The 20,641-nt window shown below is 38.3% G+C and overlaps 10 protein-coding genes across 10 annotated transcripts; 5 read left to right on the forward strand and 5 right to left on the reverse strand.

Moving 5' to 3' along the window:
• Positions 1-332: 332 nt before the first annotated feature.
• Positions 333-1,301, reverse strand: rho2 (Rho family GTPase Rho2; the record flags this gene model as incomplete). The annotated part of the gene is made up of 7 exons (XM_056181675.1): positions 333-632; positions 690-782; positions 852-870; positions 914-954; positions 998-1,036; positions 1,150-1,234; positions 1,276-1,301. 7 exons carry the CDS (start codon positions 1,299-1,301, stop codon positions 333-335), a joined length of 603 nt encoding a protein of 200 aa, XP_056037989.1.
• A 948-nt stretch (positions 1,302-2,249) lies between these two features.
• On the forward strand, positions 2,250-5,582 carry nst1 (P-body component, Nst1; the record flags this gene model as incomplete). The annotated part of the gene is made up of 1 exon (XM_056181676.1): positions 2,250-5,582. One exon carries the CDS (start codon positions 2,250-2,252, stop codon positions 5,580-5,582), a length of 3,333 nt encoding a protein of 1,110 aa, XP_056037986.1.
• Positions 5,583-6,011: 429 nt separating this feature from the next.
• Positions 6,012-7,040, reverse strand: SOMG_02886 (uncharacterized protein; the record flags this gene model as incomplete). Its single annotated transcript, XM_056181677.1, has 1 exon — positions 6,012-7,040. The coding sequence occupies one exon, from the start codon at positions 7,038-7,040 to the stop codon at positions 6,012-6,014; it is 1,029 nt and encodes a 342-aa protein (XP_056037980.1).
• A 1,503-nt stretch (positions 7,041-8,543) lies between these two features.
• On the reverse strand, positions 8,544-9,555 carry tbp1 (TATA-binding protein (TBP); the record flags this gene model as incomplete). Its single annotated transcript, XM_056181678.1, has 3 exons — positions 8,544-8,714; positions 8,771-9,092; positions 9,347-9,555. 3 exons carry the CDS (start codon positions 9,553-9,555, stop codon positions 8,544-8,546), a joined length of 702 nt encoding a protein of 233 aa, XP_056037979.1.
• A 300-nt stretch (positions 9,556-9,855) lies between these two features.
• SOMG_02888 (uncharacterized protein) lies at positions 9,856-10,172 on the forward strand (the record flags this gene model as incomplete). Its single annotated transcript, XM_056181679.1, has 2 exons — positions 9,856-9,871; positions 9,919-10,172. The coding sequence occupies 2 exons, from the start codon at positions 9,856-9,858 to the stop codon at positions 10,170-10,172; spliced, it is 270 nt and encodes an 89-aa protein (XP_056037997.1).
• A 587-nt stretch (positions 10,173-10,759) lies between these two features.
• Positions 10,760-13,036, forward strand: SOMG_02889 (cytoplasmic cysteine-tRNA ligase Crs1; the record flags this gene model as incomplete). Its single annotated transcript, XM_056181680.1, has 1 exon — positions 10,760-13,036. One exon carries the CDS (start codon positions 10,760-10,762, stop codon positions 13,034-13,036), a length of 2,277 nt encoding a protein of 758 aa, XP_056037995.1.
• Positions 13,037-13,380: 344 nt separating this feature from the next.
• Positions 13,381-13,947, forward strand: mxr1 (peptide-methionine (S)-S-oxide reductase MsrA; the record flags this gene model as incomplete). The annotated part of the gene is made up of 2 exons (XM_056181681.1): positions 13,381-13,864; positions 13,919-13,947. The coding sequence occupies 2 exons, from the start codon at positions 13,381-13,383 to the stop codon at positions 13,945-13,947; spliced, it is 513 nt and encodes a 170-aa protein (XP_056038600.1).
• Positions 13,948-14,110: 163 nt separating this feature from the next.
• On the reverse strand, positions 14,111-14,801 carry nnf1 (MIS12/MIND complex subunit Nnf1; the record flags this gene model as incomplete). Its single annotated transcript, XM_056181682.1, has 3 exons — positions 14,111-14,432; positions 14,475-14,587; positions 14,634-14,801. The coding sequence occupies 3 exons, from the start codon at positions 14,799-14,801 to the stop codon at positions 14,111-14,113; spliced, it is 603 nt and encodes a 200-aa protein (XP_056038601.1).
• A 443-nt stretch (positions 14,802-15,244) lies between these two features.
• Positions 15,245-18,582, forward strand: uso1 (ER to Golgi tether Uso1; the record flags this gene model as incomplete). The annotated part of the gene is made up of 2 exons (XM_056181683.1): positions 15,245-15,412; positions 15,469-18,582. 2 exons carry the CDS (start codon positions 15,245-15,247, stop codon positions 18,580-18,582), a joined length of 3,282 nt encoding a protein of 1,093 aa, XP_056038602.1.
• A 64-nt stretch (positions 18,583-18,646) lies between these two features.
• Positions 18,647-20,324, reverse strand: prp3 (U4/U6 x U5 tri-snRNP complex subunit Prp3; the record flags this gene model as incomplete). Its single annotated transcript, XM_056183868.1, has 4 exons — positions 18,647-19,073; positions 19,121-19,431; positions 19,473-20,123; positions 20,166-20,324. 4 exons carry the CDS (start codon positions 20,322-20,324, stop codon positions 18,647-18,649), a joined length of 1,548 nt encoding a protein of 515 aa, XP_056037720.1.
• Between the last annotated feature and the right edge of the window lie 317 nt (positions 20,325-20,641).

Below are 20,641 nucleotides of genomic sequence, written 5' to 3' on the forward strand. Positions count from 1 at the left end.
AAAAAAGAAAAGAAGAAAGAATGAAAAAGATGGTTAAAGGCGAGGTTTAACGAAGCATATAATAAAAATTGGAAAGCACGAAAGGGAAAAATGCAAAAGATAAAAGGAAAACAAACGAAAACAGGAGGTAGAAAAAAAACTAACCACAATGTAAAAAGAACTAAAATAAATAGGCTCGATGATGCAAAGTGTGAAGAATAAGGAGACGGAATATGAAGCACATATCAAGGGAGAAGGGTCGATGATGACGAAGCTTCAAAGTTTAAACGACTAAGAACATATTGTAGAGCCACTTATGTAATAAAAATAGGATTAAGATGCGAGAACGATAATTAAGCAATGATACAGCATTTTGTAGAGCTTTTATCCGTTTCCAAATCCCGTACCGTCAAGGCAGCTCGAGTAGCAGCTTCGAAAACATCATCTACACCATCACCTGTCAAAGAAGAGCATTCCATATACTTTCTTGCGCCGATTCTCTGTGCAACAATTTCAGCTTGCTGTGGTTTAACAAAATTTTGGTTTCGCCGTCGCATTTCTTCAACTGCGGCTGGATCAGTTCTCAAATCCGCCTTCATACCGACGAGAATGAAGGGTATATTAGGGCACAGTGTATTAACCTCTTCAATCCACTGTATGTATGTTAGAAATAAGTAACTAATAGATATTGCAATAGTAAAGGTAGTTACCTTTGTAGAAACGTTTTCCAAGGAATCCGGAGAATCAATAGCAAAACCTATAAGAATAATGTGTGCTTTGGCATAAGACATTGGGCGTAAGCGCTTAGAGAGTTAGCTCCTTGTTACAAAAGTAAATAAAAAAAATTTTTTAAATTTACAAGCTGTACGTACTTCGTATTCTTCTTGACCACTGATTCTTTGTTAGCAACAGAAAGAGTTATTAAATAACTTACGCTGTATCCCATAACGCTAACTGAACGGACTTTCCATCTACCTGAAAGAAAAGTTAATAAATGTAAAAGACAACAGTTACGTACTCTACAGTCCGAAACATAATTCTCAAACACGGTAGGAACCTGAAATTCGTGTTAATGAAGAAAGTAGGAGAATAACCATACATATTCCTAAAGGTTAATCATTAGTAAACCGGACAGAAAAATATCAATGAAATAGTAATGACAAAGGCAACACTTACCGTAGGAAAATAACCTAAAGTGAATACTGACAGCAGAGACGTTTTTCCACATGCGCCGTCACCAACAACAACTAATTTTCTGAAATCAGTTAGTAATTGAATCTCCCTTTTATTACTCACCTCCGAATAGACTGAGACTGGAGCATGAGACGAGTTATCTGATATGCAAAAGAAAGATGGAAAACGAATGTAAATGAATCTAGCTCAACTCCGGGCAAGTCCGACACAGCACAACCAATCGCGTTGTAGTCTGTCGTATGTATATATCACTGTAATTCTTAGAAACAATTTAAAAAGTCAATCCCAAGGTATTGTTCTTTTCTAAGTACGTGTCAAAATTAAAACAACGAGCGCAGTAAGGACTAATTCAAAAATTAGATATTATCTATACGTTTAACCGAGCAGGAACAATTCACTCTACCTACCTTGCAGAGAATTTGAGGTGAAGCTAGAATACGCTTAGGATTGGTTTCGTAGGTCATCAACTATGGAAGAAGAAAGACACATTACGAACAGTGATTTTTAATGAAGCACACATTACTACGCACTCCCTGCTTAAAGCATTTTACGCCATACATTATCCTCTCCTAAAACCTTTACCGTACAATACAGACTACGGTATATAATTTTTGGGAGCAACCCGTTCAATCATAGGCGAAAGGCAGGTTGTATTCGTTACGTTTCCGTAAAACAAATTCAACCACTTTGGCATTGAGCAATATCCTCACTTTTCGCTTTCGCTAGCATTGAATCTGAAAGGATTCGAGCAGTCCTGTTTTGGAGAAAGAGAACGGTTTTTATAGCGCCGGAAAAAAGTACGAAGAGTCGGTATTTGAACGGGGGCGATTTTGAGGTAGTACTGGGAAGTGTTGGAAAACCAGGAATTTCTCTTTAACTATCATCTAGATCGACACATGAGTGGGCCCTCTTTGTTACAAGAATAATTTGGACCTTTCCCTGAAATTTGAAGAGTGAAATCTGTACGCTCTTCCTTTAGTGTATCCACGAAGGTTAATAGTATTACACTAAGTTTAGTTGTTTGAGGATTTCTACAAAGAAGGAGAGCGAACAAAAAATCCATCCGTTTTTGTGCCATGGGTAGTCGAGAGCTGTGTATTGAGGCACTGAATGCAGGGATACAGCCTCCAAGCTTTAAGGATCTCCTACTTCCTGTATCAAACCCGGCAGCAAATGCGAAAAAACGAAACAAGAAGAAGAAGAGGCAAAAAGCGAAGAAGCAAGCAGAGGTTTCCGCCGGCGCCCCTGGCATGTCTGAAGATGAAGGGCTGAGCAAAATCGAGCAGCTTTCTATGCATCCAGCCTTAGACAAGTTGATGGCCGAAAAGGATAAAGAGTATATGGAATATAGGAGAAACATCGAAAGTAATTTTACGGCTTCCCCTAACGGGTCTTCGCAATATTATCCATCGCTTGATGACATGAATGCAATTTCTTCAACAGACTGGCAATTTACATTGGAATCGAATGCTGCCGCTGAACCTTCTGATGAATGCATAATCTCTTCTTCTCATATTGTTGATGAAGCAGAATTTCCCATCCATTTTCCAACTTTGGAGGAAGCTGCTTCGTCTTCCAACATGTCGGCAAACTCTGTACAAAATAACATGTCATCCTTTCCTCCGATAGAACCTATATTGCCTCTCCCTACATCTACATCTTCAAAGAAGAAAAAGAAGAAGAAGAAGAAATCAAAAAATGCGAATCCGGTCACAATTGAACCCATCGATTCACAGACAGATGCGCAGGATGATTTCCCGAGTCAAGATCAATCTTGCTATGATAATGCAGATCAGCATGGATTTTCATCTTTTCCAAATACTGATTTTGGCAAACCTAAAGACAAGATCTGGGCAGCCTCCAATACCGAAGAGCGTGAACAGATTCGTGAATTCTGGTTGTCTCTCAGCGAAGTTGAAAGGCGATCGCTTGTAAAAGTAGAGAAGGAAGCTGTTTTGCAAAAAATGAAAGAGCAACAAAAATATTCTTGTTCTTGCTCTGTATGCGGTAGAAAACGCCTTGCAATTGAGGAAGAACTGGAAGTATTATACGATGCTTACTATGAGGAGTTGGAGCAATATGCAAATATTCAACGTAATCGTGCTTTGATGCAACATTCTAATGCACTTGATGAGATTACCGCTCCCATTACTTCTCCACCCCATGTTGAAATAAATGAAATAGTTGACAAAGAAGAGTCAGAAAAAGATATTGGTTTCCAGACAGAGTCGGAAACCCCTGAGGGAAGTATAGGGGAAGACGTTTTTCACCAAAATGATGTCTCTGTCGAAGATGGTGAAGAGCTCTCTGTTGACAAAAAGGTTTCTGCTTTTACTGAGCAATTTGATTCAATAGACGTTGATGCAAATCAAGTGGAAAATCTTCCTTATACCCCTATGGATCCTTCTCGACATCACGAAAAAAATAGTTATCATGCAGATCTGTATAATTTCGGAAGCAGTCTTACTGTTAAGGGTGGTATTTTGACGGTTGCTGACGATTTGTTGAAAAACGATGGCAAAAAGTTCATTGAAATGATGGAGCAATTAGCTGAACGTCGCATGCAACGGGAGGATAATAGTACCTTTCATGAACCGGAAATGTATGACAGTGGTATAGAGTACGATGAAAACGAAGACGAAGAGGATGAAGATATTGAGGAAGAAGATGAAGATGAGCTTGATTTGATGACCGACGAACAAAGGATGGAAGAAGGAAGGAGGATGTTTCAAATTTTTGCCGCTAGACTCTTTGAGCAGAGAGTGTTACAAGCTTATCGGGAAAAGGTTGCGCAACAACGGCAGGCAAAACTTCTTGAAGAAATCGAAGAGGAAAATCGACGGAAACAAGAACGAGAGCTCAGGAAGTTAAAGGAAAAGGAGAGAAAGAGGGATAAAAAGAAACAGCAGAGACTTGCCAAAGAAGAAGAACGGCAGAAACGTGAAGCTGAACGATTGGCTGAGGAGACTGCACAGAAAGCATCTGAAGCCAAAAAGGCTGAAGAATCTCGCAAACGAAAAGAAGAACAGCGTTTGAAGAAGGAAGAAAAAAAGCGACTGCAGGATTTGGAGCGTCAAAGAAAAGAGGAGAGACGGAGAATGGAAGCAGAAGAACGACAGAAACAAAAAGAGCAGGAGAAAAAATTAAAGAAGCAGCAAGAAGAGGAACGGCAAAACGCGCTCTTGGAACAGCAGTTGCGTTTACAAGAAATAAAGGAACAAAAGCTTCGTCAAAAAGAGCTTGAAGAGGAAGAGAAACGGCGAAACAAAGAAGAGCAGGAGAATCTATCGCTTGCACGTACGAAGGAGGTGGAAGAGGCAGAACAAAGATTACGTGAAGCCAAAATAGCTGCCTTTTTCGCACCGTCAAAAGAAGATGCTATCAGCGTTGCTTCTCATCCTCCCTCCCTTCCTCAGGGTTTACCGAATGCTTATTTGCAAAAAGAGCCACACCTTTCCCCTTCTGGTGCTTCATCTACTACGCCAAACTTACATTCGATACAATCAAGAGAAGTGAATACTCTTCCATTTGGAACACCTCAACCTAAGCCGATATATCAGAATCCTGTTTTGCTTCCCGAAAGGCTGACACCTTCACCAAGCTTCGTATCCTCTTCTTCTTTTTCTTCTCCACTTAATATACCTAATAGTTCTCTTTGTATAGATAATAATGGAAGATCGAGGCAATTTAGTACCGGTACCCCGAATTTGCTGAATCCCAATCGGAATTCTAATGGTCTATACTCTCCCGTCTCTCTTTTAAATAATCACGGTTCTTTTGGTTTGAGTCCCGGCACTCGCAACTCGCTAGGCCAAACGGCTTCTGTGCATTATCCTCGATTTTCAAACTGTATATCCCCTTTAAGTAGGAAGCTTTCTAGTAGCAATACTCCGCCATTATTATCAAGGTTGAATTTGGTTTCAAATGCTCAACAAAACCCATCAGAATTGAACGGTATGGCAGGAAATCACGCATCTAACATGGATATGGCTACGTCGAAAGAAACATTGATGGGGTCTTTTGGAACGGAAGCTTTAGGATTGGGATCTCCGACTCCTATGCGCAGTAGACCCACACCTATTCGGCGGCCGAGTCAAAACAATCCCCTGTTAATGAAGAAGCCGCTTAAGGAGGAAAGAGTGGGTAGTCGTGCTTTATTAGACGAAAACTCGGATACAGTTTTGTCTCAAAACCCGGCGTTGGGTGCGTCCTATGACGGATTGAACAGACGAGGAAGTCAAGGATATGCAAAGTCTTTGAATTATTCTAGCTGGAATTCGCCTAACAATACCTCGTTTTACAATCCGCTCTCTAGTGGCCCATGGAGTTCAGCGCTGGGCGCTTTTACTCCGAATAGTTTGACAACAGACGCTCCACGGGGGCAATACACATGGGCAAATAAAGGATGATATTTAGTGACCTTCTTCATGTCTGTTATGTTGTTTATTGTTCCCTTGTTTTGTTTGTTAACTTGTATTGGTTTTATCACTAATACACTAATGCTGGGATTCAATTGGTTTCTTTTGTGTTAGTAAAAGAAAGTTATCTAATAATATTAATTTTTACGCTTAACAGTTGTGTAAAATTAAACAAATAATAAACTAAGCAAAGATTATATTTTTCCTATTACCCTAAGAAGTAATATGTATATTTTTGGTTTAGGGAAAATAAGTAGAAAGAACCGAGTGTAACGTTTGAAAAATAAATAGATTAAAAAATGAAAAATAGCAAATTTATATATATGTATAGGCAGTCCAGCTACAAATCATACAGAATCCTGTCAATTAAATATGCAAACAGATTATATAAAAAAAAAAAAACTTCTTAGAGTCAAAGCACTATGATTCAAAAAGGGGAGGTAACGAATCAGAAATAGGAGGCATATTTTCCACAGAAGGTAAATGATCCTCACCTGAGTACGCGGCTAAAAATCTCTTCCTCCAATTTTCATCTTCAGCGTAAAAAGAAGTCGGGCCATATTCGGGATCGATATTTGTATTAACACTGGGATCTTCAAAAGTATGTGGTTCTTCTTCAAGCGCTCCAAGAGGATTTTCAATTAAACCATCGTCTTCTTCCTCAGTAAAATCGTTCAAATTCATTTTTTCATTGTTTTGAAACCATTGGAAAGGACCTTCTAAAGACACTGACTCTGGAGCTGGCACGCTGTTCGACAGAATAGAGGCTTCCTCAAGTAAAGCGGGTGAGGAATCCAAAATACTTTGAGAATACAAAGGAGTTGTATGAATTGTACTTACAGCAAGATTGCCATTGATGGCTTGTCGCAATTGAAAAAAAGGTTGACGTTTCGACTCCATGGAAGTTTGGACAGAGTTCACTAAAACCTTCTTCAGCAGCTCGCATAATTCTGCCGGTTCCCTTAAAGCTTCTACAGGGAAAAGACCATGGTACTTTTCGTACTTTGGAGATGCAAACCTTATTGCCACTTGTTGCAAAGGAATCTCTTGATCTTCTCCTTCTAACAAGTCAGCTAAAGCTTTTTCAATTTTCTGGGTATGCGAATTAGTTTCAGAAGTTTTTGTCATATAGGGATTTGATGCAACTTCAGATAGCAAAGGCTCGTCAGTACCCTCTTTGTAAAAAACATTCAATACTTCTGAAGTAGTCTTCTGATTCTGTTCTACTGTATCTTCTTCTTGAACACGGTGTTCAGCATGATCAGACGGCCAAGCTGTCGTATTCTCAGCTTTGAGTTTTTTTGCCCATGGTTCCCCTTGCTCCGAATAGTTCCCATCTACTAAATGCTCTCTTTTCGGTACATTTTTTTCGGGAAAGTAGAGTAAATAATTCAAATGCTCTTCTAATTCATTTCCTGCAGAAATGGTAGAATCCGGCTCAAACGCCATCAAACCTTCAATTTGTAAGAAGTTTATAATTTATCGTAAAATAATTTTTTTTAGGAGTACTCATCTGTTCATTTAGATAAGCTCCTATAGTGGAGTACTAGAACTTACGACCCAACAAAAATCCCTTTGTATTAAGATTCACCTAAATGAACCATACCATCGTCGAACGCAAATTGCGTATTGCTTCGTACTCACTATGATATTTTACTTTGGTTTTTCGTCACGTCTAAATACTCTGTATAAATTGGCAAAGTAGAATACAACTGTAATTGTTTTTCAAGTTAGAATACGTGATTTTACCTAAGTTCACTAAATATCGAGAGGGAAATATGTATAGCAACTACCTGGTGGACTATGTGAGAATGCTGTCAAAACATATATATTAGCTCTTCCAGCAAAATATTCCTAACTGAAGGTTTTGTCTGGGAGTAGCAGGTGCTTATATAGTAATAATAAATGACAATTAAAAGAACAATTACTCTAAAAATAGGTTTCCAACTTGCGATATTCCAGTAAAAAAAATCTATTGCTTTTTATCTTTATGTTGACTTGTCTAATAATATACTGTTTATTAGTATATTATGCAGTGGCTTAAAGTAATATTTAGAGGCTTCTCTTAACATTTCTACGCTTGAACTGTAGCTATACAAGTTCTCTAAGATTGATAATTGCTACTGCTACATAGACATACTCCTCATTTTTTCAATAATTGTATTAATTATTCACTATTTCCTTTTTTATATTTCATTAGTTAACTATTATTTACTATTACAAGAATCATGAATAGGAACTATACAAAGCAACAAGCAGAACAATACTTGTAGCTAAATGTCTGTTAAGTTAAATCAAGTTGCATAGACAATTGGCAATAACCCTGAAGAACTTGCCTCCTGCTGAAACCCCTGTGTGTATTAAACCCGAGCTTGGAAGCATAGTCTCAAATACCATAATGTCCTTCGCCCTTGACTTGTTCAATTTAAGTAAATTCATAGAGAACCCACAAAGATCCGTTCGCCTTTAAGGCAGAAATGTGTACACTTGCGTATCATAATCATCATCAAAACGCAGCTAATCGCTAGGTGCTGCCAAAAATGTTTAAAATTTAACAATGTCATCGGTAAGATGTTTTTTTTTTGGGGAAATATAAGGTCTCTTAAAAAACCTATCCCTTCTTTCTTGTATACAAGAGTCTGGAAAAACGGCGTTTACTCATCCACCGAAAAAAGACCAAGAGATAACTCTAGCGGCATTTTCAATAACTATCTCGCAAAGATCACCAGGACGCGGATAGCTTCTGGAAAACATATTGCTATAAATCGCAATAGACAGTCATTTCACATTGACGTAAACGACTGGCGGCATGCAATTTTCAGTCTTTTTTTTTATTGCCGTGCACGAACCCACAAATACTTCATTAAAACCAATAAAATCAACATCGAGTTGTTCCAAAGGATGGATTTCTGGCAACACTTTTCTCCAAATAATAAATAGTCTTCATCGGTCTTAGTGCTTGCGGAATTCCGATAATACAGGGTAGATAGCTTCAAAAGCTTGGTAAATTTCCTCTCGTACCTTGGCACCCGTTAAGACGATTTTACCGGATACGAAAATCAGTAAAACCACTTTGGGCTTAACCATACGATAAATCAGACCAGGAAACAATTCAGGCTCATACTATTTGCAACTGTTAGTACCGTTTGCTTGAAAATGCACAAATAATCACTACATACAGATGAGAAAGTTCCGTGAGAATATGCCAAGCCTTCTAAACGGATTGGAAACTTCACATCACAACTGCCAACAATATTTTGAATCTTAAAGTCGGTAAATTTGGCGTTGAACCCGAGCTTTTGAATGATACGAGCGTATTTCCGAGATGCCAATTTAGAGTCATCTTCGGATTTACCACCTAAAACAACCATTTTACCTGAAGCAAAGATCAAAGCAGTCGACTTGGGCTCACGAATACGCATAATAACAGCTGCGAAACGCTTAGGATTATATTCTGCATTACGTGCATGAAGGGCAATAGTTTTGAGATCAAGACGACAGCTATAGGAAAATATTAGTAAATCATAATTAGATTGTCTATCAAAACGCTCAATGGAACTGTTGTAACAATGACCCACCGTCGTCATCAGTCATCGTCACAGAAAAAGAATTCACAAGACTCCCTCTACTTATCAATTGCCATATGATTTTTATGTCCATCGGCTTTTGAAATCAGAGGAAATCTCTAAAAAACAATATCTGCGACTATGAGACCAACAGTGGACCAGTTCCCTATGCAGAAAGGCACGACTTACTCTAAGTTAACAGTAGCAACAATGTTCTGAAGGGTTGGAACAATTCCAGAAACACCTTCAGTCTTCGCTACTTCTGCCTCACCGGAATCTGCCGTGTCATCAACCGTCTCGTTGTTATTATTATTAGCTGGTAAAACAGGGAACGCTAAAGAAGAATTGTTCATAAAAGCACTCGCTTGGGAGGCCGTGGTGGGTAAAGCAAAATCCATTTTCTGCGCACAAAATTGATCTAACAATCTATAATATTACTCACTGGTTTGCGTTATCCCACCCTACTGGAAACCCTAACGGTAAGGGGAGGCCGTCCTATTTATATAAAACGGATTCTCCAGGGTTAGGGTTTCTGGTATGTAACAATCTACTTCAGAGTGGCAGATAGGTATATAAAATTTGCGAATAAAAATTAAGCACTCGTTTCTATACATTCTTTTCTTTGTGTTTGTGTATTTTAAGATGTAGAGTTTAAGTTTGCTATATAACGTCCATTTTCTAGGGGTTTTCAAAAAGAAATGCAGGAGATACGAAGTAAATTTTGAATATGAACCCGTTTGATTAAGTTCCACGAATTTTAGGACGTGCTTCCTTTCAAAATGCTCATTTTTTTTCGGTGTTGTTGGTTGCTGGCGGCTTGCATGACACCGCGGCCTGCAGCTCTCTTTACGGAGGAAAGGAAGGATTATGTAATGGCCGCTTGAACAGTCCTAATGTATTTGCCATAGACGTCGCTATGTGTTTTACCGTTGTTGTTCTACAGTACGGTATGCTGGGTGAAGACGATGATGGTAGCAGTTCAAGACTGGTGGAAGGAAACCAATTTAATATGTAGGTTTGTAGTGGTCCGTTGAGTCCAGTGGAAAGGATTGAAGTGAATTTTACACCTTTTTTCAAAGTAGGTATAAACACTCTGTAAAACCGTTGATTGCTAATGTGAATGCTTTAATACAAGACTTGACGATGATTTCATAGAGACTGTGGTAAGTGGTAAAAGCATATAGGAGGGAAAACGATGTATAATCAATAACTAAACGAACAATCACCCGCTAAGTTGTTCTCGTTTTCGATTTTGGTCAAAGGCAATTAGGTTCTCCCATTTTATTTTTTGGTTATTTGTTTATTTGTTTACCAGCGTTACCGACAACACAAGCTCCTTGAAACTCGTAGAAGCATATTCACAACTCGGAATAGAACTTTTCTTTTATAAGCATATAAGCATAGAAAAAACATATATGCTTTATTGATGGTGAGTGCGACCTTGGATATAGTTTGCTAACTCCACTAACTTTGCAACTCAGGCTAGTCAACATTTTTTCCAAAACGTTTTGCAAAAACGTAACAGTGATCGGCGTCAAGTTACTTCGGGGTGTTTCCTTTCGAAATTCTATCAGAACGCGTTGTTTTTACTCAAAACCATTCATGTCCTCTGAAAAATCGCAACTGTCACCATGGTTTGCTCCTACTGGACATAACACGGAGTTGAATGTTTTTAACACCATCACCCATTCCAAGGTCCCTTTTAAGACCAATGGATCTATGGTCACTTGGTATTGCTGTGGTCCAACCGTATACGATGCTAGTCATATGGGGCATGCCCGTAATTATGTGACCACCGACATTTTGCGAAGAATTTTACAGTCTTATTTTGGTTACAACGTTACTTTTGTTCAAAATGTAACTGATATTGATGACAAAATCATTCTTCGGGCCCGTCATCAATATCTTTTTGAGCAATACAAAAAGCAAAACGAGCACAACTATGCTTCCTCAGATGTTAAAGCTAAAGTTGCAGACGCATGGCTAACTTATGCAAAGAAGAATCTCCCCGAGCCTCCTCTATCCATGGAAGAATGGCCTAAATGGTTGGCTGCAAACGATGTTACCACTTTGGCACTTACAGCTCCCAAGGTTCCCCTTTATATTGACTCTCTCAATCAAGGTGTAGAGGCAATCAAACTTGCTGAGGAAGCAAATCTCGAAAATGGGGAATATTTTTGGTCTAAGGTTCAAGAGGTGCTTGTCCCTGTCCTTGACTCTGAGCTTGGAAGTACCGTTACGGATCCTGCTATTTTCCGTAAACTATCCGCTTACTGGGAAAATGATTATAACCAAGATATGCGTGCTTTGAACGTGTTACCACCTACCACAGTTACTCGCGTTTCAGAGTTTGTCCCTGAAATTGTTGAATATGTTCAAAAAATTATCGACCGTGGTTATGCTTATCCTGTTACTGATGGGAGTGTTTATTTCGACACTGAAGCCTTCTCTAAAGCTGGTCACTTTTATGCAAAGCTTGAGCCTTGGAACAAGGGAAACCGTGAGTTAATTGCTGAGGGTGAAGGCTCTCTTGCTGCTTTAACCGGTAAGAAGCGTCCAGGTGATTTTGCCCTTTGGAAGTCTAGTAAACCGGGTGAGCCTTCTTGGGATAGTCCTTGGTCGAAAGGCCGTCCAGGCTGGCATATCGAGTGCTCTGTAATGGCTAGTGCAGTGCTAGGTTCCAACGTGGATATCCATTCCGGTGGTGTCGATTTAGCTTTTCCGCACCATGATAATGAATTAGCCCAAAGTGAAGCATACCATGATTGCCCTCAATGGATTAACTACTTTTTGCACACTGGCCATCTTCACATTGAAGGCCAAAAGATGTCGAAATCGCTTAAGAACTTTATTACTATCAAGGAAATCCTCAAGAAATTCACACCTAGACAACTTCGACTTAGCTTTTTGTTGCAACAATGGAACTCTCAACTTGATTTTAAGGATGCTCTTTTGGCTCATGTGTTGAATGTAGAACAAACCTTTGAAAACTTCTTCCAAACCGTCAGAGCTTTGAATATTGAAGCTCAAGGTGTTAGCCAACAAGGAGGTCACGTTAGAGAAAAATATGGAGAACTCGAAATGCAACTCTTGAACGATTTGCAAACCGCTCAGCGCAATGCTCATTCTGCTTTGTGTGATAACTTTAATACTCCTTTGGTTATGTTCCATATTGATAGTTTAGTTGGAAAATCTAACATCTATATCCGAGAGGTTGGGCAAAAGCCCTGCACTCGCTTACTTACCGAAGTTGCCATGTGGATTACCAAAATACTGCAAATCTTCGGTTTGGATGATGAAGGCCATCCCAATGCCATCGGATGGTCCTCCAAATCCTCTGCTTCTGCTTCCGGTTCCAACGATACTATGCCATATCTACGAGCAGTTTCTACTTTCCGTGATCGAATTCGCGAACTTTCCATAGCCAAGGCTCCTATTCAAGAGATTTTACAAGCTTGCGATGTCTTTAGAGACTATGACATGGCTGAGCTTGGTGTTAGCTTGAATGATCGCCAGCAAGGACCAGCCTTGATTAAGCTTGGAGACCCTCAAGAATTGATTCAAGCACGCGACCAGAAAATTGCTGAAGAACAAGAAAAGGAAGCAAAGAAATTGAAGGCGAAAGCCGACCAAGATAAGAAATATGTTGAGCGCATTATGAAAGGCAAAGTATCTCCTTCAGAAATGTTCAAATTATTTGAGGAATTTTTGTCGTTTGACGAAAGTGGCTTCCCTACAAAAGTCCGTGCAGAAGACGGTTCTGAAGCTGAAGTACCTAAGAGCCGGAAGAAGAAGTTACAAAAAGAATACAGCGCCCAAGAGAAACTGCATAAAGAGTACTTGGCCTACATAGAAAAAAACCAGCAAGGTAAAAGTTAATCATTCTTTAATATTTATTCAGTTTCAACTTTTGGTGTGGTGAAAGATTTCGGTTTTTTGTATATCTTGTATATTAGCATCAAGACTAACCTTAGTTATACCTAGCCCAGGCTAATTTTATACTGTTTCTATAATTTTCATAAATAGACTATAAATTCTTCTTATAAGATTAGAGTGAATTGCCTTTCTTTACATAGTACGATAATAAATTCATCATCACACTTAACAGTAATTGGCGCGTTGCCAACATACACTTCCACCCTTCTACTACTCAAAAACTTCCTTACTTCAGCATATTTATATACATATTTTAAAAAGCAAGGAATAACAGGTTTAAAATAAAAATGAAAACCGCAATTTTTGCCGCAGGATGCTTTTGGGGTGTTCAAGAAGTCTTTTTGAGAAAGTATGTCCCTGCAGCCGCCATTTTGAAGACTTCAGTAGGATATATTGGAGGCATGACTGATAATCCTACATATAAACAAGTTTGCACTAATAGTACTGGCCATGCTGAAGCACTCAAGGTCGATTTTGACGAGAAATTAACCTCTTACGAGAAAATAGTCGAGTTTTTCTTTGCCATGCACGATCCAACAACAGTAGATAGACAAGGTAACGATGTTGGAACTCAATATCGCTCTGTTATATTTACTACTGCTCCTGAACAAGAAGGCATTGCAAAGAAAGTCTTGAATGAGGTGCAAGAAAAGCATTTCCATGAAAAGAAAATCGTAACCCAAATTGTTCCTTCGGGTCAATGGTGGGATGCTGAAGATTATCATCAGCAATACCTCGACAAGAACCCTGAAGGATATCGTTGTAGTTCTCGTAAGTTTGCTAGATCTTTTATGTGGAGGACATCCATACTAACACGTTATCTAGACTTCCTTCGCTGGAACCCATTCGCTTAAATTTAATGAAAACGGATACCTATTGTATTTAGGACATTATAGTCATTGCAATGAGAACGAATTTGAATGCTTCGTGAACAAGATTAAAGCCGTTAGAAGGATTGTAAAATAAAGTAATGTGGGTAGGTTCAGAAGAGACAAGTAGATGTCTACTCTTTCAGGTTCAAGTAGTAGCTTTTTCATCTCCCGGTTGCGACTCCTCTTGTTTATGAATAAACGATAACAGCGACTCTAAATTAGTGAGCACATTATGTGAGATTCCTCTCTCATCCATGTTTTTTACCGTAGTTTCCAATTGCAGAAGAATCTGCTGAGCTTCATGCATATATTCTTGTGTTTTACCCTCATCCTCTTCAATTTTCTGTGACAGACTCTGATTTTCAAGCTCCAAGTCTTCAATATCTTCCTTTAATTTATTTTTAAGGTTCTCTTTGTGCGTATACAGATGAGCCTTAAGGATTTCTTGGGGTTGCTTGCTTTCTATACTGTAAAAGATTAGAAGTGCTATTCATTTAGGAGGTTCTTACTCAATTGGTGGCTCTCCGGACTCTTTTCGATCCATAGCCTCCTTGATACATTGATCCAGGAAGTCAAGTTTTTGATGCAGCCCTCGTTCCTCAATCAATTTGGCATATTCTTGCTACGTTGAGTGTCAGTAACTTTTCTTCAAAATCTAGTAAACATACCTTACACGTATCCTCAAAGAAGCTGATAAGTTGCTGATGCATTGCTGCAATTGCTTTACCTTTTTTGAATGTTGGAAAACATTGTGCAAACTTTTCCAAAGGGATATGTGCAACTGTTTCCGACAAAGTACGCCGCAAAGATGCGTCCAGTTGCTCCTTTCTAGTCATATATACCCAAAAATCAGTGGATCACTATACACAGACGACGCGTATGCAAAGTAAATACTGACTGCCCAAAGGTGATATTATATGAAAAACGTAGCCCTTATTTTAAGGTATTGAAGTAATGAATGTAGTATATCTCTGTTCCTTTAGAAATTTCCACGATGTTTTTATTATATAGGTTACCCAGATGCATGGATTCGGTTTGGCGTTAAATTATTTTAATTATATATAAGAAACAAAAAAAAAGGATAGAATTCCACAAAGAATGAGAGATACGTTGGATTCTTTCTCTAAGCCTTTGGAAAGGCAGTTTGTTTACAGCCTTGAGTTAGTTCAATCTTGCTCCTGCCTATTACTACTTACTGAACTTGCCTTTTGGACCTCGATAAAAAGATCAGAAAATAATAAAAATAGGCAAAATATAGAACACTCATTAATTTTTTTTCATGGACATTCTTCAAAAAGGTTACAATGTGATATTGGCACCTCCGAAAGTTCAACAGGCAGATGGAGCAATTTCGACTCTTTGCGATCGACTTGAACATGCGACTCTCTTTGAAGATAGAAAAGCTGCTGCTCTAGGAATTAAAAGCTTCGCCCGGGAATTTAAAGAAGTAAGCTATTGATACTTACATACACATAAGACAGTACTAACATGCTTTTGCTCTAGTTGGTCGCCGCCCACGGGCTTAAAGGGATTATCCGATCTTTACACCGTGATTCAGAAGATCCAGAGTTATTGAGGGTGGCTTTGGAAACCTGTTTGGTGCTGACAAAATCTTCAGATGAAAAACCTTCGTCGGACACAGCTTTATGGGTCTCTGATCAGTTTGTCTTAAATCATGATAACATTCATTGTCTTTTAAATAGTGTTTTACATGATGATTTTTACGTCCAGTTGTATTCCATTGAACTTTTTTCATCCATATTGGCCTGTAGACCTGCTGAGTTGAAGGATTGCATTCAAAGCTTCCCTTCAGCAATCTCAAATATAATGACTCCATTAAGAGATACTAGAGAGCCGATCCGAAATGCTGCTCTGTATTTTTTGAAAGATTTGACCATGGATTGTGCCAGCCTACAGAAACTTGTTGTTTTTGAGAACGCGTTCGACTCTATATTATCTATTTTGGATAGTGAGGGTGGAATTGACGGTGGATTAATTTCTTCCGATGCACTTGTCTTTTTAGACACTCTTCTGAAAGACAATATCACCAACCAACACTTTTTTCGAGAATCCAATCAATTACCCAGTTTTATTCGCCTAATAGACCCTGATACAATTATAGATGCACAGTGGGATTCTCTTCGTATTCGTTGTATCAATCTCGTTCTACATGTTTTACAGTCTTTGACGCCTATTGGTCTTTCATCAGGAAAAGCAAATCAAAATGCCATTATGAAAAGCAATTCTTATAACTTTCTCCTACAGTTGGCAACGAATGAGGATTTGCTACATTTGGATATCCCAAAAATCGCCTGGATCACCCTTGCTCATTTAGTTTACGCAAATAACGACTGCCAGGAAACTTTAGTCAAAAGCTCTTATTTCGTCAACCGAGAAACAGATGTTTTGTCTTCTTTCATAAACCAGGTTTTTCTTCCTTCAATTTCTCCTTCGCATCGTTATTCTGTTGTTTTCCTTCTAAAGGCTTTGGTTGAATCAAACGACCACTTGGCTGAGGCCTTCCTGCAAAAGATTATAGATATATATCGAGGTAAAGAGACGTCAAAACTGAACTTATTGGACCGGTATCTTGACATATCCATACTTGCCGACACCGAGCAATACAGTCATTGGTTGATTAGCGTTATTTTAAGCTCTTTGGTAGCAGGCAGCGATGAGAGGAAGTTGCACTTATGCACAATACCACTTTATCAAGAAATTGCTGCGGATGAAGAAGACGAAGAAGAAGTTACTTTTATTCAATGTATTTCCACCAAGCTTATTGCAACATTACGGCATGATCATGCCCTTCATAATTGTGTTGGATATCTGACCTTACTTATCACTTTGGTTGATAACAATGCTCACTGTGTAAAAGATTTCCTGTCTGAAAGCAGTATACTACAGACCTTATTGACGACTTTAATGGACGAATCTTCTACAGCAAGTTCCATAATTCAGGGCATGATAGCCGTTTTATTGGCACTTGTTTACCATTATTGTCCTCTTGACTCTTCTGTGCCAAAATCTAGTGTTTACAGAGCAATCAATTCAGCGGTTACTCGTGATGTCTTTTTGAACCGCCTTCATAGACTACGCCAGCATGAACAGGTTCGCAGTCATATCCCATTGAACGAAATTACTGATGGTGACCTCAATACGTTACTCTTCGACACAATGTTCATTGATTTCTTTAAAGATAATTTTTATCGCTTAACGCATTCCATTGATGATGCTTCCGACGCTTACAATACAGAAGCTGATGGAGTTAACACTCTACATGCTTATGAACAAGCTCAACAAAAGCTAATTACTCTAGAAAAAGAACTGGCAGAAACTAAAAACCTATTGAGTTCCATTTCAAGCGATAAAGAGGAAGAGGTGCGAGGCTATAAAAATGAGTTAGAAGAAAAACAAAAAGTAATTAATGAGCTTCAAGTACTTACAGACGAGTATCGTCAAGAATTGAGCTTTCTTCGACAAAGTTTATACGATATCAAAATTGAGTTAGATTACTCCAAGTCCAATGCTAGCAGTATGGAACAGGAAATGAAAGTGCTTCGTGAAGGTCACGATATGGAAATCAATGATTTTACCGAAGAAAATGAGAGACTTCGGAAGCTTTTGGAGTCTATCAAAGATCAATTTAAGGTGATTAGTGTCAAAAATAAAGACCTGTATACAACAATACAGGACTTAGAGAAGGCTAATAACGAATATAAATCATTGAAATCTGAAAATTCCTCATTACAGAAGAAAGTTAATGACCTCACAGAGAAATTACAGGGATTAAACAAGACTATGACTTCTATGAAAAGCTCTTTGAACGAATCTCATAGCTTAGAGAAATCCTTGACCCAGCAGATACAAAAGAAGGACGATCTTTTATCTAAACATAATGATGAAAAAAGTGGATACGAGAACCGAATTAAAGGAATCGAATCCGACATTAATACTTTAAGGAAAGAATTGGAAGAATTACGTGAAAGTAAGGGCTCTTTAATGGAAGAATTAAAAAACACCGAGAATGTTGTGAAGCAGCAATCCAACGAGCTGAAGCTTGCTAAGCAAAAATACAATTCTTCTCAAGAAAAGTTGAACTCAAACTCACAAAATTCGAAAGCAAGTGAAAAGAAAATTTCCTCATTAGAAAGTGAACTTAAGAAAGAAAAAGGCATGGTCAAAAAATTACAAGAGGAACTAGATAGCACTAATTCTGAAGTCCACCGCTTGAAGAACGAAATTACTGAAGGAGAGTCTTTTCGGTCTACTTCGCAATCAACCCGAAGTGTTCAGAAAGAGGAAATAGACAAACTTAAATCTGATAGGGATGAGCTTCAGAAAACACGTAAGATCGCTGATGAGGAGAATGTACAGTTTAAAGACACATGTGAAGAATTAAAGAAGAAGGTTGCCGATCTTGAAGCTAAGGATGATCAAAATACAGCAGAATTACAAAAACAGAATACTGAACTAGAAAAGAGACTTAAAGAGGCCGACGAATACTGGTTGCTTATCATTGAAGAGTTGGAATCAAAGCGCTCAAGGGATAAGAAAGTTTTAAAAGAATTGGGACATGAAGTTTCTGAAGATGAGAATGAAAGTGATGAAAATTAACGGAAGCACAATCTTTTGGATAGAATAATAATAATAAATACAAAAGATATAATTACCTAAATATCTAATCAAAATCTTCTCCTCGATTCCACGAATTAGCCAAAACCCAAAAATGCTCACTATTACCTAGTTGTTCAAGTGATTGTCGAGCTTCATTTTCAGTGGGACACTTTCGAAACGTCCAATATGAGAAGTTTCGTTTACTTAGATCACCTTCCCAGATTAACTCACATGTGTTTTCATTATAAGGTATGGTGCTTCCATTCATATCAGCGAGCTTATTTCCTTGGGCTAATATAGAATTCCTTGAGGTATCTGTCCAATCTATACGATTTATCATTAACTTTTTAAAATGTTTAATATTCTTTCTTCCTCCTTCGACGATAACCAAGTTAAGTTTGTCGTTTAGTATACATGCTCCTGTAAGACCCAGTTGTTTAGCATTTAAATCGATTTTCAAACGGTGTGGTCTGTGTGCAAGGTATTTAATTCTAAAGTAGGTTAGTAAAAATTCAAGTTTATTCGTAACAATACTTACTTGAAAACAAGACACTGCAAGCCGCTTGCAACATCTTCTTCCAGCTTTTTAAGTAATTTATTCCTTCTCTCCTCCGGTGCAAGTTTTCTTTCTTCATTCATTTGTTCATGACGAAGACGTCGCTCTTCAACTTGTTTTCTAACCTCTGCTTCCATTTTTGTTGGATCCTTAATAGCCGCGTCACCTAGTACATTCATAAGATTTGAAAGCTTAACCTTTGGAGGTTCTGGAGGCTCTAATCCTAACAACTGGCGATCTTGTTTTTCTTTACGAGCTTCAGCTCGTGTCTGTCTCCGAATTTTCTTTTGTTCCTATACATGTTAGCATAAGTTGGTATATTTTTAAGAATTACCTTTTTAGTCAAGAAAAGAGATTTGGAGGGTGGTTGGTTTTTCAAATAAGGCGGAAGAACAGGAATCGGATGCTGTATATTCGATGTTATAGTCTCACTGTTTTCAAAAATTTTCCAAGTATATTGATCGCCGTAAGTTGATTCATCAACAACATAGGGCAAATCCCACCATTCGACACTAGGAGGTTCAACTCGATGTATGGATTTGCTGGTCACTAGAAGCTCGTCATTTATTCCTGCCTTTTCGGAATGCAAGGCAACACGTTTCTTTAGCTCTTCTAATTGAGACTGACGTCGAAATTGTTCAGCTTCTTCAATATATTTACCAGAAGCATTCAGAGATAAAGCCCTAGGAGCTCGACTACGTCTTGATTCCTTTGTTCTAGGATCGTAATAAGGGAGGTTTTCAACTTTAGGTGCTTCAATATCTTCTAAAAGCGGATTCCTCTTACTTTCAACGGAACGCTCCTGTGGTAAAACATTAGGACTATCCCGTACTGGTTTGTTAGGTACAGAAGGCTTTTCGGAATTCCCGTTATATGAATAGGAGTCATCTTTCAATAGGGCAGGATGGATGCCAACCCGTAAGCCTCCCCTTGCAACATCACCCTCAGTATGTTGAGATGGAGCAGAGGGCGGTGAAAAAGAATTCTAAAACAATAATTAGAAAATTATCTCATTCTTTATACTTACAAATCGTTTCGCGGTTCTTTCTCTTAACTCAGCAATACGACGCTGAGCTGCACCTGGTTCATTGGGTCTATTCCCATCGGAATTTTGGTCTGACCCACCAAATCTTTGAGAAGAAGTTCTTTTCTCTAACTCTAATTTTCTTCTTTTGACAGCTTCCATCTACTTACAGTTAATCAACGTTATAAGTTGAGTCGACAAGAAACTTACTATGCAAATATAATAAACAGTTAGAAAAACGCGTAACTCCTTCACGGGAAGTTGTACTTTTATACAAAAGATTGAGGACTCTAATAAAAGACTCAAGTGAGGTTTTTTTTTAAAAAAAAAAGAAGTAATGCAGGCGGTTGGGGTTGTGATGAGAGTGTCTGAAGAAAGAGAGGAATGTGATTTAAGAATATTATCTATTGTACATGAGAATTTGATATAAAAGAACAAGAAGATTACCATAATAATCCAAAAATTAGAAACCATACTAA

Source organism: Schizosaccharomyces osmophilus, chromosome 2 (genome assembly GCF_027921745.1).
Source record: "Schizosaccharomyces osmophilus chromosome 2, complete sequence".
NCBI classification, from domain to species: domain Eukaryota; kingdom Fungi; phylum Ascomycota; class Schizosaccharomycetes; order Schizosaccharomycetales; family Schizosaccharomycetaceae; genus Schizosaccharomyces; species Schizosaccharomyces osmophilus.